At 41.1% G+C, this 13,557-nt stretch overlaps 1 protein-coding gene across 9 annotated transcripts in view; it reads left to right on the top strand.

The window, feature by feature from the left end:
• The first annotated feature begins 5,535 nt into the window (after positions 1-5,535).
• Positions 5,536-13,557, top strand: part of RPS6KC1 (ribosomal protein S6 kinase C1) — a 221,514-nt gene continuing 213,492 nt past the window's right edge. For 3 of the 9 annotated variants that reach the window (XM_055371340.2, XM_031001492.3, XM_031001491.3), the window contains exon 1: positions 6,097-6,366. In XM_055371340.2, the coding sequence (XP_055227315.1) occupies positions 6,262-6,366 (105 nt within the window). In that variant the 5' untranslated portion in view covers positions 6,097-6,261. Of the gene's footprint in view, positions 6,367-13,557 lie in introns of all 9 variants that reach the window. The other 6 variants (XM_055371346.2, XM_055371312.2, XM_031001489.3 and 3 more) reach the window with 5 other exon arrangements.

The following is a 13,557-nucleotide window of genomic DNA, read 5'->3' as shown; positions in this document are numbered from 1 at the left end:
ATGTTGGGGACCAGCCTCAACACCACCCGTAGGGTACTCGAAGTCTGGTGGTGACAAAGGAATGAGAAGAGACAGCTTAAGAGTTTATAAAGGTGGGAGCCAGGGGGCCAGTTGCAAAATGGAGGCTGCAAAAGGTTTAGAGCTCTGGTCTCTATACTATTTATTGAGTACAATTACTTAGATTTAAGAAGCAGATGTTTAGGGCGAAACAGTGAAAGGGTTGCAGTGCGTCATAGGCGTAATTTATAGTAATAGCGGTTTAAATGAATCTCCTTTGTGCTCAAACAGCATATCTTTAACTGTCAGACAGTAGCTAGTGGGAGCGGCTTAACTAGGAGCCTGCATGTCTGTCTACATTTCAGTGTTTTAAAGGAGTGTCTTTCTCCCTGAACACAGTGTTTACAGATAAGAGAGCGGGTCTAGTTCTGAGCATGGGAACATGATGGCAATTAGGAGGCTTTCCTCCTCAGAGGCCTCTTGCAGCTTTCCACAACTTAATGTCCCATATTTTTACGGCCAGTTCATACAGGCACCCCACAAGCCCTTTTCCTGAATGAGAAGAGACAGGTTGAGAGTTTATAAAGGTGGGAGCCAGGGGGCCAGTTGCAAAATGGAGGCTGCAAACAGTTCAGAGCTCTGGTCTCCACACTATTTATTGAGTACAATCACTCAGATCTAAGAAGCACATGTTCAAGGCGAAACAGTGAAAGGGTTGCAGTGCGTCATAGGCGTAATTTATAGTAATAGCGGTTTAAATGAATCTCCTTTATGCTCAAACAGCATATCTTTAACTTATCGGAGAGTAGCTAGTGGGAGCGGCTTAACTAGGAGCCTGCATGTCTGTCTACATTTCAGTGTTTTAAAGGAGTGTCTTTCTCCCTGAACACAGTGTTTACAGATAAGACAGCTGGTCTCTCTCTGAGCATGGGAACATGATGGCAATTAGGAGGTTTTCCTCCTCAGAGGCCTTTTGTGGCTTTCCACAACCTATTGTCCATATTTTTATGGTCAGTTTATACAGGCACTCCACAAGCCCTTTTCCCAACACCACTATGCCCTGCTATTTTTTTTTTTTTTTTGTATTTTCTTATAGAGATGGGGGCCTCACTATGTTTCCCAGGCTGGTCTTGAACTCCTGGGCTCAAGTGATCCACCTGCCTCAGCCTCTCAAAATGCTGGGATTATAGGTGTAAGCCACTGCACCCTGCAGAGGCCCTGTTTTTATGCAGGTGTACATCTTCAACACTCAGCCAGGCAGTTTACAACCCTGCCTTAGTCTTCTCATCTTGCTTGTACAGAGCTTCAAGGTTGGCCAGATGTGAAAGCTTAAAGCCTTCTCAAGTCTTTCCTGAGCATCTGCATAGCTCTGGTCATGTGCATGTTCTTCTAGATTCTCAAGAATATATTGGAACTTTTCAAGGCCCTTATTCTTCCAAAGCTTCTCATTCTCCAGCCTTTTCTCTCAAGCTTCTTGGGCAGTCGATTGTTTGCTCAGCTGTTATCCATTACTTCAGGGAGCAAAGACAAACACATTTACCTATAAATATTGTGGAAAAATGTCCCCTGGTTAATGGCTTTAGCATTGGGACAAGGTGAAGATAAGCCTTTTGAGTTGGTCTTCTGAAAGCCACCAGACAAATAAGACCAGATATTTATTTATTTATAGTAATAATTACTATTCTATAAAAATGAGGTCTCTTCTCCCTCAGAACTAGTTGTAGGAATGTTGGCTGTTAGTTTCCAGGATATCCCTCAGTTGAGGAGCAGGGGATGGGCCTAGGGTTAGTTAAAATGCCAGAAAGTTTGCTGTTCTTAGAGATTCAGCCCATTTTCTTTCTTTCTTTTTTTTTTTCTTTTTTGAGACAGAGTCTCGCTCTGTCGCCCAGGCTGGAGTGCAGTGGCGTGATCTCAATTTACTGCAACCTCCGCCTCCCAGGTTCAAGCAATTCTCCTGCCTCAGTCTCCCGAATAGCTGGGACTACAAATGCCCACCACCACACCCGGCTAATTTTTTGAATATTTAGTAGAGACGAGGTTTTACCATGTTGGCCAGGCTGGTCTCAAACTCCTGACCTCATAATCCGCCCACCTCGGCCTCCCCAAGTGTTGGGATTACAGGTATGAGCCACCGTGCCCAGCTGAGATTCAGCCTATTTTCTTAAATAAGTGTTCCTGGGTTGCTGTAAGCTTTTGGTTAGTTTCCAGAGTTCTGAAAGAGTTAATACTGAGAGTTTTTGTTAGTTTTTTCGTAGTTTATGTGGAGCAGTGAACTTTCAGAGTTCCCCCTAACAAAGAATCAGTTTTTGGTTTCATTGGTTTTTCTTTATTGCTTTTCTCTTTTTCTATTTCATTGTTTTTCTCTTTTTAAAAAAATTTCATTGAGTTATTACTCTTTTCTTTATGTTTTATTCCTTATTCTTGCTCTAGGGTTCAATATTTTTTTTTCTAGCTTCTTAAAGTAGAAGCTTAGTTCATGAGCCTTCTTCTTGTCTACTATAAGCCATCAAGGTTATACATTTCCCTCTAAGCACTGCATTAGCTGTGTCCCATACATTATGATATGCTTCCATTTTCATTCAATTCCAAATATGTTTAAAAGTTTTTTGTCACTTATTTTTGATCCAGGCATCTTTAAGAATTGTATTTACTTTCCAAATATTCATGAATTGTATGGGTAACTTTCTATTATTAACTTCTAGTTTAATTCCCTGAGGTCACAGAGCAAATCCAATTTATATTGGTTTTAAAAATTTTGTTAACATTTATTTATTTATTTACTGAGACGGAGTTTCGCTCTTGTTGCCCAGGCTGGAGTGCAATGGTGCGATCTCAGCTCACTGCAACCTCCGCCTCCCGGGTTCAAGTGATTCTCCTGCCTCAGCCTCCTGAGTAGCTGGGATTACAGGCATGTGCCACCATGCCTGGCTAATTTTGTATTTTTAGTAGAGACAGGGTTTTTCTACATTGGTCAGACTGGTCTCCAACTCCCAACCTCAGGCTATCTGCCCACCTTGGCCTCCCAAAGTGCTGAGATTACAGACATAAGCCACTGCACCCAGCCTGTTAACATTTATTTTATAGCCCAGGATATGGCCTGACTTGTTGAATGTTTTCTGTACACTTGAAACAAACATTTTCTGCTACTATTGAGTGGCGTGTTCTATAAATGTCTATCAGGTAGAGTTGGCTGATAGAGCTTTTCAGGTTTTCTGTATCCTTATTCATTTATTTGTTTACGTGTTTTGTCAATTACTGAGAGAGGAGCGTTGAAATCTTTTTTGTTTTTTTGAGACAGATTCTTGCTCTATTGTCCACGCTAGAGTGCAGTTGCATGATCTTGGCTCACTGCAACCTCCGCCTCCCTGGTTCAAGTGATTCTTGTGCTTCAGCCTCCCAAGTGACTGGGGTTACAGGAATGTGCCACCATGCCTGGCTAATTTTTGTATTTTTAGTAGAGATGAGGTTTTGCCATATTGGCCAGGCTGGTCTTGAACTCCTGGCCTCAAGTGATCTACCCACTTCAGCCTTCTAAAGTGCTAGGATTACAGACATGTGCCACCATGCCAGGCCTGAGTGTTGAAATTTTAACTATTATTGTGGATTTGTCTATTTCTTCTTTTAGTTCTAATGGTTTTTGCTTTTTACATTTTTAGTTTTGTTATTAGGTATATACACATTTAGAATTGCTCTGTCTTCTTTATGAATTGAATTCTTTAAGTTTTGTCCTTCTTTATTCCTGATCATATTTCTTTGTCTTAAGTATTTCTAGTAGTGTTTTCGTGGCACATGTTTTTCCACTTTTTAAATTTTTAATCAATAGTATCTGGTAAATCAAAGAAACTTAGAGAACACGGAGAGGAAGTTGCTAAGGATGATCTCAAATAGCTAACTAATGTAATTAAATGGAGAGTAAAACCAGTCATGGAGATAGAAATAGGCATATGAGGGGAAAAAATGTTGAGATTTTGATTTGTTCCGTTTCCAGTGTTAGATATATAATAAAGATGTAGGTAAAGTGAGTCAAGTCCTGGAAGAGAGATATGCTGGGAGATTTGCAAGTCAATGGGAATAAAGAACAAAGGATCAAAGGCAAAATCTTGAGAAACAAGAATAGTAAAAGTTCTTGGAAGGAAGAGAAACCAGCAAAGGAGACTGAAAAAAGAGCAAGTCATCTGAGTATAAAAGAGAAAAGAGAAATAATGCTGACTCATACGCTAAGAACATAGAAAAGTTTTAAAAAGGTAGAAATGGTCAGAGACTTTCAAAATCCAGAAATATTGGGCAAATTGAGGTCACTGGAAACTGTTTTCAGAGCAGTTTCAGAGTAGCAATATAGAGGTGAAACCAGATTGAATTGGACATGGGAATAAATGGGTGATGATGCAATATTGATGTAGATTACTTTAAAATCAATTTAAACAACTTTGACGGTGAGTGGAAGGAGAAAGAAAGGAAGAAAAGAAGGCAAAATGAGTAATGCCCTTTACTCCCTTCTCTCCTGGCTAACTCCCATCTCTCTTCCAAGACTCAGTCTTCTATCAGAAAGCCTTAGGCGATCTTCCATTCTGAACTGATGTGCTCTTTAGTACTCCATATATACATTCACCATGGTACTTATCACAGTATATTTTGTGTCTTTATTTTTCCTACTAGATGGTACTTGAGAACAGGGACTATCTACCTTTTTTTTTTTTTTTTTTTTGAGGGAAGTCTTGCTCTTGTCCCCCAGGCTGAAGTGCAATGGTGCGATCTTGGCTTACCGAAACCTCCACCTCCCGGGTTCAAACGACTCTTTTGCCTCAGCCTCCCAAGTAGCTGGGATTGCAGGCGTCTGCCACCACGCCTGGCTAATTTTTTGTATTTTTAGTAGAGACGGGGTTTCACCATGTTGGCCAGGCTGGTCTCAAACTCCTGACCTCAGGTAATCCGCCCGCCTCGGCCTCCCAAAGTGTTGGGATTACAGGCATGAGCCACCACGCCCGGTCAGAGAACAGGGACTATCTTTGTAACTCCAATGCCAAATTGGCATCATGTCTGGCACATAGTAGGTGGTGAATTCAGGTTTAATGAATGACTAATAGACTTAGATATATGTAGGTTGAAAAGAAGGAGCCAGTGGTGAGAAAGAGATTAAACATAAAGGAGATTTGGAATGTCATTGAAACAGTGTCTTAAGGTTTGCCAAAGAGGATGGGATTCAGATCACATGTGGAGTCATTAGCTGTAAAAATGAGCAAGTGATATGTGTACGTTTCAGACTGGCATGGAAATGTGAGAAGACAAAGGAATTGGTACTAAGGGCCATAGCTGCTTCTTCCTCTTCTTTTTTCCCTGTAAAGAAGAGTGCTGGTGCAGAGAGTAGGGAGGCAAAAGGAAGAGGAACAGAGTCTTTAGGATAATGGCAAAGACTTGGAATGATTATTTTGTGGAATGAAAAGGAACCTTGATCACAAAAAGATAAAGGAACTGCCAAGCGTTGATAACAACCTCAGCTGAAATTGGAAACTGTAGTGAGTGGCTCGGAGAGGTCGAGTGACATATTTCTTTCTTCTAGCCAGAGGCGGACTCCAGATTTTCGAACCTGTGGGGATTTTTAAAAGACTGATATTGGCTTGGGAGCTTTTTTGGGTTGGGGGCTTGCTGTGCAGATGTGTTACAGAAAAGCGCTCAATGGAAGGAAATTCGTCTTAGAAAGAAGTAAGGGATATGTCTCAGAGAATGAGATGTTGCTGTGGGTATTTGAAATGATAGACCGTGAATAGGTAAGGAAAGAAGGTGCTAGGCTATGGTATCTCTCCATCCCTTCAACACTCCACGTGTTTGTACCACGGCGGGGCGGAGGCAGGGAGGACCACGCTCTCCCGGTGTGGCGTGGCTATACCAACTCTCATAAAATCTAGAAGGTGACGGAGCTAGCGTACAAGAGGTCGTCTTTAGTGGAGAGGCCTGAGGTCTCCGCAGTGACGGGGGTGGCAGCGCGACCCCTTAGTCTTCAACTACAGGCCAGTCCCAGGTGCCCCAAAGGGGCTAGAAGCTAAGGAGGAGTCTCCCCTCCCCCTAGAAGCGGGAGACAGCCTGGCCCGGAAGCTTCTCTGCTGACCCGGAAGCAGAGCTGTGCAGTTGAGGCGCCGCCGTGGAGCCGCCTTGGAGCCACCGCCCCCTCGCCGCTTCGCCGCTGCGTTGGGGAACCTGGACCGCGGCGGCGCCGGGTTGCCCTCATGATCCCGGGCGGGCGGCGGCGGCGGCAGAGGCGGCGGGAGGATGACCTCTTACCGGGAGCGGAGTGCCGACCTGGCCCGTTTCTACACTGTCACCGAGCCCCAGCGACATCCGAGGGGCTACACAGTATATAAGGTCACCGCCCGGGTGAGTGCTGGTGTCGGGCTGGGATAGGAGCTTGGATTGGGACCTGAAGATCTGGGGTGGGGACCCTGGTGTGAGGGTACCTGACTCTGGCTCAGAGCCGAGGGTGGGACTGGGTGCTGCTCCTACTGGCGGGACTTGGGTGTCGGAGGTTGGGATTTTTAGAGTAGTGGCTGAGTGTGATATGCCCAGGGCTTCACTGTAGTAGGTCGTGGTAGAGTCCTCTTTCTGGGGGTGGGGCAGTCAGTGGTTGATGGTTTTAAATTGATGACTCAGTTCCCATCCCGTTTGGACTTTCTCTTCTGAGTTCGCAATTTGCAGAAGTGGTTTTGCTTGCTCCAGGAAGATAATGCAGATTAAAAAGTGTTAATTTATGTATTGTTTGGCTTATGTAATATAAGTTGTTTTTTCTCTTGACCTTTATCAGGTTTGCTGTGAGAAAGACAGATTCTTGGGACAGATGTCAGTGTTAGGCCACCAACCTAGGAACTGTGGATCCGGGCTTTGTCAAACCCTTGAGTTTTTCATGTTTTTCAGTAGGAGACGTGAAAAAAATCTGCTGAGGGTGGCTTGTGTGAGCTACCATGAGGGCACATTTTAAAGTTGGGAGGCTCCTTTACATCAACTAACTGGTCCAATTTTTAGTACCCACTTTATGTTTCATTGCTTTTGCCTTGAGTTTTAAAGAGAGTCTGCATCTTCTAGGAAAGTAAGAATAAATCAAAATTAAATAAGTATATATGTATGTGACGTATGTGTGCATGAATATATGTGTATAGTAGCGTTTTATACACATCACCCAATTTAATTCTCATTTTAATGAGGAAGAAACAGATTAAAGCAAGTTTAGTAACTTGCCCAACTTTACATTGCAAGGCAGTAGCAGATCTGTCTGGGATCTGAAACCAGTTTTGCCTAACTCCAAGTTATATAAAATGTTAATAATTAACTTTATCAATTTTTAAAGAAGAGAGGTACAGATTAAGTAACAATAGTTCAATATACATTTGGAGGATGTAAAGAAGGCCTTCAGAAGAATTTTTTTTTTTTTTTTTTTTTTTGAGACGGAGTTTCACTCTTGTTGCCCAGGCTGGAGTGCAATGGCATGATCTCTGCTCACCGCAACCTCTGCCTCCTGAGTTCAGGCGATTCTCCTGCCTCAGCCTCCCGAGTAGCTGGGATTACAGGCATGTGCCACCATGCCTTGCTAATTTTTTGTATTTCTAGTAGAGATGGGGTTTCTGCATGTTGCTCAGGCTCATCTCGAAGTCCTGACCTCAGCTGATCCGCCCGCCTCGGCCTCCCAAAGTGCTGGGATTACAGGCATGAGCCACCACACCCAGCCTGAGAAGAATCTTAAAGGTTAAATAGATCATTTTGGGGCATGGGAGTGGCACGTGGTGTATGGAAATGGTGCACAATTCAGGTAAATGTGAGAAGGAGGGATAGATGAACATGTCTGTATAAAGATAATGAGAAGACCTGACCTGCTATTGCCGATTGCTGTTCGGAGAATAGAGGGATGTTTGTTGCTCCCTGCTTGCACTTAAGGTTGTTACATGGGTGGAAAGTTAGTTTCAGGTTGTGTAAGAAATTTTGTGATATTGAGGGGCCCTTATTATACCACTCTTGAAACCTTTCTAGTCATTGGGCCCTTTGAAAATCTAGGCTTAGTTTCCTAACACATAGTATATGGAATCAGAACAGTTTTCAACATACATAATGTTTCTCTCACAGCATCCTACTTATCCGTTAATTTAACAAGAAAGTTATATTGTATTAATTTAGTTGCATGTCTGTGTCTCTTAGTGGATTTAGAGCAGTTCTCATCATTGGCATTTGTTTCTGCTTATATCAAATAGTAGATAAAAGAACATGCATGTGCATGGCACACAGTGCCTGAAAAACATTGTTGAATGTTTTCCTCTTCATTGTACGCAGCACACCCAATAAATGTTTAGATCCAGGCACTAAATACTGTGAGGGACATAAGGCTGAATAAAGCAGGGATCTTTATTCCTTTCAAGGATACTTATAGTAGAAGAGAGTTTAGTATACTTAAGTGTGATATAACACAGGAAGTTCCAGCAGACACTGCAGAAAAGGGCTGTGGGAAGACAGATTGCTTCTGGATCAAGAGATTGGGGAATATGTACCAATCAAGATAGCTGAAAGAGGGGAAGAATCCAGAAAAGGAGAGGGTATGAAAAGGTAGACAGTTGAAGGGGTAGAGTCCATAAAGACCTGGAGGTATGAATGTGTGTGGAACTGGAATTGGAAGCACTGAGTATAATTATTTGTATTGTTACTTTACAAAAGGAAAGGTTAACCAAATTCAGAATTTTTTTTTTTTTTTTCCAAGGCATAGTCTCGCTCTCTTGCCCAGGCTGGAGTGCAGTGGCGCTATCTCGGCTTACAGTAACCTCGCCTCCTGGGTTCAAGCGATTCTCCTGTCTCAGCCACTCAAGTAGCTGGGATTACAGGCGCCCACCACCATACCCGGCTAATTTTTCTATTTTTTGTAGAGACGAGGTTTCGCCTTGTTGGCCAGTCTGGTCCTCGAACTCCTGACCTCAGGTGATCCACCCGCCTCAGCCTCCCAAAGTGGTGGGATTACAGGCGTGAGCCACCGCATGGGCCAAATTCAGATCTTAAATATCTGAAGCTGTGACCTATTTACTGAGCTAAGTTTTGACAATATAAACTAGAAGATAAAGTAGCACATTGCCTTAGAACTAACCAAATTTATATATATGCATGTTACATATTGCTCTGGTTATTTGAACTTGAAAATTGCACAGACTGCCTTTTTTCTTCCCGTAAATGTTTACGTCTTCATTTATTGCTTATGTTACAGATTTTGTTTTTAAAATATAAGGTCTGAGAGTCAACATGGAGACATACTTTTAAAATAACTGTGCTTAGTATTATAAAATATTTCTTGAGAGTTAAGGAGAAAAACACCTTTTTTCAGGATAATTAACCAGGTAAATAGTGCTCTCCTGAGAGAACTTCATGAGATAAAAATTAAGAATGTCTTCTGTATATTTTCTACTACTGATTTACTTCTAGCTTCAAGGAACAATTTTCTATATTTTTGATCCTTGCAGGGTTATTTCTGTAGGAGTAGAGTTTTAATCATTGGAAGTACCAATGTTAAATTTTGGATAGCAAAAGAGCTTTTTCATCTTCTTAAATCTCCTTTGTGCTTTTTTGCAGTTCTCTGAAATCTGGCAAGCTTAGATGATTTTGAGGCCAGTTGCAAGCATACTAACAGATTCTGCAGTTAAACTCAGTGTTATTTCTTAATTTTTATCTAGAATAAGTACCTCTATTCAGAATTGGAAAATTCTTTCATAAGTTCCCTTTGATTATTTAGTTGAAGGAGACACAAGTATAAGAGAACCATGAGCAGTGTTTTCAGTTATTTCATCATGCTAAGTTTACAAAATTCTCATATTGTAATATAGATTTCTCAGCAACAGTAGGTGAATGGCAGTTCTTGCCTGTATTCTTTCCATGAGTATAAAAGGTATGTTTTTATTCTCAAAAGACAGTGCTGCATTATAACTTATTTAATTTACATTGAGTCATAATTTACATACAGTAAAATTCACCCATTGTAAGTGTCCAATTTGATGAGTTTTGACAAATGTATACAGTTGTGTAACTACCCATGTTCATCACTGCACAAGTTCCCTCATGTTCCTTTGCAGTCAGTCACTCCCCCTCATCCCCTATCTCTAGGCAACCACTGGTTTGCTTTCTGTCATTATAGATTGGGTTGCATTTTCTAGAATTTTGTATACAAGGAATCATATAGTATGCACTTTTTTTTTTGGTCTGGCTTCTTCCACTCAGTATGATTATTTGAGATTTATCCATGTTGTCATGTGTTTCATTCCCTTTTATTGCTGACTCATATTCCATTGTATGGTTATACTGCATTTTATCTGTATATACTGCATTTTATCTGATGGATATTTGGGTTGTTTCCAGTTTTTGGATATTATGAATACAGCTATTATGAACATTCATATACAAGTCTTTGTATGGACATATGGTTTTATTTCTCATGATACCACATGGCTTTGTTTATGTAGCTTTATACTAAGTTTTGAAATCAGGTAGTCTAAGTACTCTTTCTTTCTCAAAATTGTTCTGGCTATTCTAGATTGTTTGCATTTGTGTATAAAATTTAGAATCAGCTTGTCTGGTTTCTACAAAAATGCCTGTCCAAATTTTGATTGGGATTATATTGAGAATGTAGATGAATTTCAGAAGAATTGATATCTTAACAATATTGTCTCTGATCCGTGAACATAATATATCTCCTCATTTATTTAGCTCTTCAGTATGAGCAGTGCTTTGTAATTCTCAGGATACAGTCTTGCACATGTTTATTTTTATTTATTGATCTTTTTCAGAGATGGGGGTTTCACTGCATCGCCCAGTCTCGAGTGCAGTAACGCAATCATAGCTTACTGCAGGTTGAACTTTTGGGTTCAAGTGTTACTCCCTCCTCAGCCTATTGCCTGGGATTGTGGGCACAAGCTACCTCATTGGCTTTGCACATATTTAAAGTAGTTTGGGTTTATTTTGAAACCAGGAGAATGTATAAATCCTAGTTTTATTATACGTAACTAGTGTTTGTTGAGTAATAACAGCAAACACATGGCGCTTACTGAGTCAAGCAGTTTATATTAAATTAACACATTTGTCACAGGGGCCTGGTGAGTAGGCACCATTATCATTTCCACATTTTTGATGAGGAAATTGAGGCACAGAGACGTTTAGTAACTTGTCCAGGGTCATATAGCCAGCAAGTGGTAGAGTCTACATTTGAACCTAGGTAGACTGGTCCCAATCACAGTGCTTTTAATCCCAATGCTATGCTGCCGAATACCTGTATTATAAAACATTTTTCATTAGGTGCTGTGAGTGTGCATATGGGGACACCTACGTGTCCCCACAAGGGCATTACTATAGTTTGGCAAAAGTGATGGATACATGAATAATAAGTAACTGTGATGATGTGAACAAAGGGGAGTAAGGGAATTAATGGGAAGTACTGAGCTTCACTTAAGTCTGAAAAATTACCATTTCCAAAGCTTCAAATCGAAGCACTATTTATATTGCTTGGAGGGAACCTGTCCTCATTTCCTGACCATATTCTTAAGCAGCCTGCTTGTGCCTGGGAATGGAATTATTTGTAGTTTCCAAATTAGGTTAGAACACTACATTCTTCCATATCTCTCTGTTAGATGCTATTTTCTCTGTCTGGAATACTCTTTCCTTTTGTCGTGGCAATCTCTGCTCATCTCAGGTGTCAGCTATACCCTGTGTTCCGGGAAGCTTTTTTTTTTTTTATGCGTTGCTCTCTATATGTCTAGTATCTCCTCCATTATCATAATGTACTTGTTTGACACCTCTTCTGATGGCAGACTCTATTCTTTTTTGAGAGTCTCACTCTGTCACCCAGGCTGGAGTGTAGTGGAATGATCACGGCTCACTCTAGCCTTGACTTTGCAGGCTCAAGCAATCCTCCCACCTCAGCCTCCCTAGTAGCTGGAACTACAGGAACATGCCACCCTGCCTGACTAATTTTTCTATTTTTTTTTAAGAGACGGGGTTTCACCATGTTGCCCAGGCTGATCTTGGAACTACTGAGCTCAAGTGATCCACCCGCCTCGGCCTCCCAAAGTGCTGGGATTACAGGCGTGAGCCACCATGCCCGGCCGACTCTGTCTTTTTAACTGTATATTCTTGGTGCCTAGCACAGAGCTTGGACTATCGTAGGGATTTCAGGGTAGGCTGGAAGGAGGCAGCGCTTTGCTTTTCAAGTATTGATTTTTAAATTAACATACAATGAAATTGACTTATTCTTTTGTATAATTCTTTGAATCTTAACATGACTATAAATTCATTTATCTACCACCATAATCAAGAAACAGAAGTTTCATCATCCTAAAAAAACTCCTTCATGCTATCTCTTTTTCACACCCTTCCCCCTACTCCTTATACCCTGGCAAGCAGTGATCTATCTATACTACTATACTTTTGTCTTTTTGAGAATGTCATATAAATAGAATCATATAGTATTTAGCCTTTTAGACTGATAATTTGCCTATTTTTTTCTTTGGGTTGTTTGTTTCTTACTCCTGAGTTTTGAGAGTTCTTTATGTTCTGGGTATCTTTGTTTTGGGGTCAGATATGACATTTGTAAATATTTTCTCCTGATCTAGAGCATATCTTTTAATTCTCTGAAGTATCTTTTTTTTTTTTTTTTTTTCCTTTGAGACAGAGTCTCCCTCTGTTGTCCAGGCTGGAGTGCAGTGGCGTGATCATGGCTCACTGTAGCCTTGACCTCCTGAGCTCAAGCAATTCTCCCACCTCTCAGCCTCCTGAGTGGCTGGGACTACAGGAATGTGCCACTGTGCCCAGCTAATTTTTGTATTTTTTAAATAGAGACCCAGTTTCACCATGTTGCCCAGGCTGGTCTCAAACTCCTGGTCTCAAGCAATCTGCCTGTCTTGGCCTTCCAAAGTGCTGGGATTACAGATGTGCGCCTGGCCTTTTTTTTTTTTTTTTTTAGAGATTGGGTCTTGCTGTGTTGCCAGGGCTGGAATGCAGTGCTTATTCGCAGGTGTGATCATAGTGTGCTACAGCCTCGACCTCCTAGGCTGAAGTGATACCCACCTCAGCCTTCCAGGTAGCTAGGACTACAGGTATGCCACCGCACCCAGACAGTGTTTTTGCAAAGCACAATTTGTAATTTTGGTGAAGTCCAGTTTATCAGTTCTTTATTTTATGAACCATGCTTTTAGTGTCATACCTAAAATCTCTGCCTAACCTCAGGTTACAAATACTTTTCCCAGTGTTTTCTTCTAGATAACTTATTTCTTTGCATTTTATATTTTGCTCTATGATCCATTTTGAGGTTTTTTTTGTTTTTTTTTTTGTTTTTTTATAAGGTGTAAGGTTTGGGTGAAGGTTCTGTTTTTGCCTCTGGTTGTCCCATTGCAACAAAACACCATTTGTTCAAGAGACTAACCTTTCTTCGTTGAATTGCCTTTACTCCTTTGCCAAAAGTCAATTGACTATATATGTGTAAAGCTGTTTCTGGATTCTCTTATTTTGTTCCATACCATACTATCTTGATTATTATAGCTTTATACTAAATCTTAAAATTAG

Source organism: Gorilla gorilla, chromosome 1, assembly GCF_029281585.2.
Source record: "Gorilla gorilla gorilla isolate KB3781 chromosome 1, NHGRI_mGorGor1-v2.1_pri, whole genome shotgun sequence".
Taxonomy (NCBI): domain Eukaryota; kingdom Metazoa; phylum Chordata; class Mammalia; order Primates; family Hominidae; genus Gorilla; species Gorilla gorilla.
Note: the sequence above shows the minus strand (reverse complement) of the source record. Positions and strands in the feature narration are given on the sequence as shown.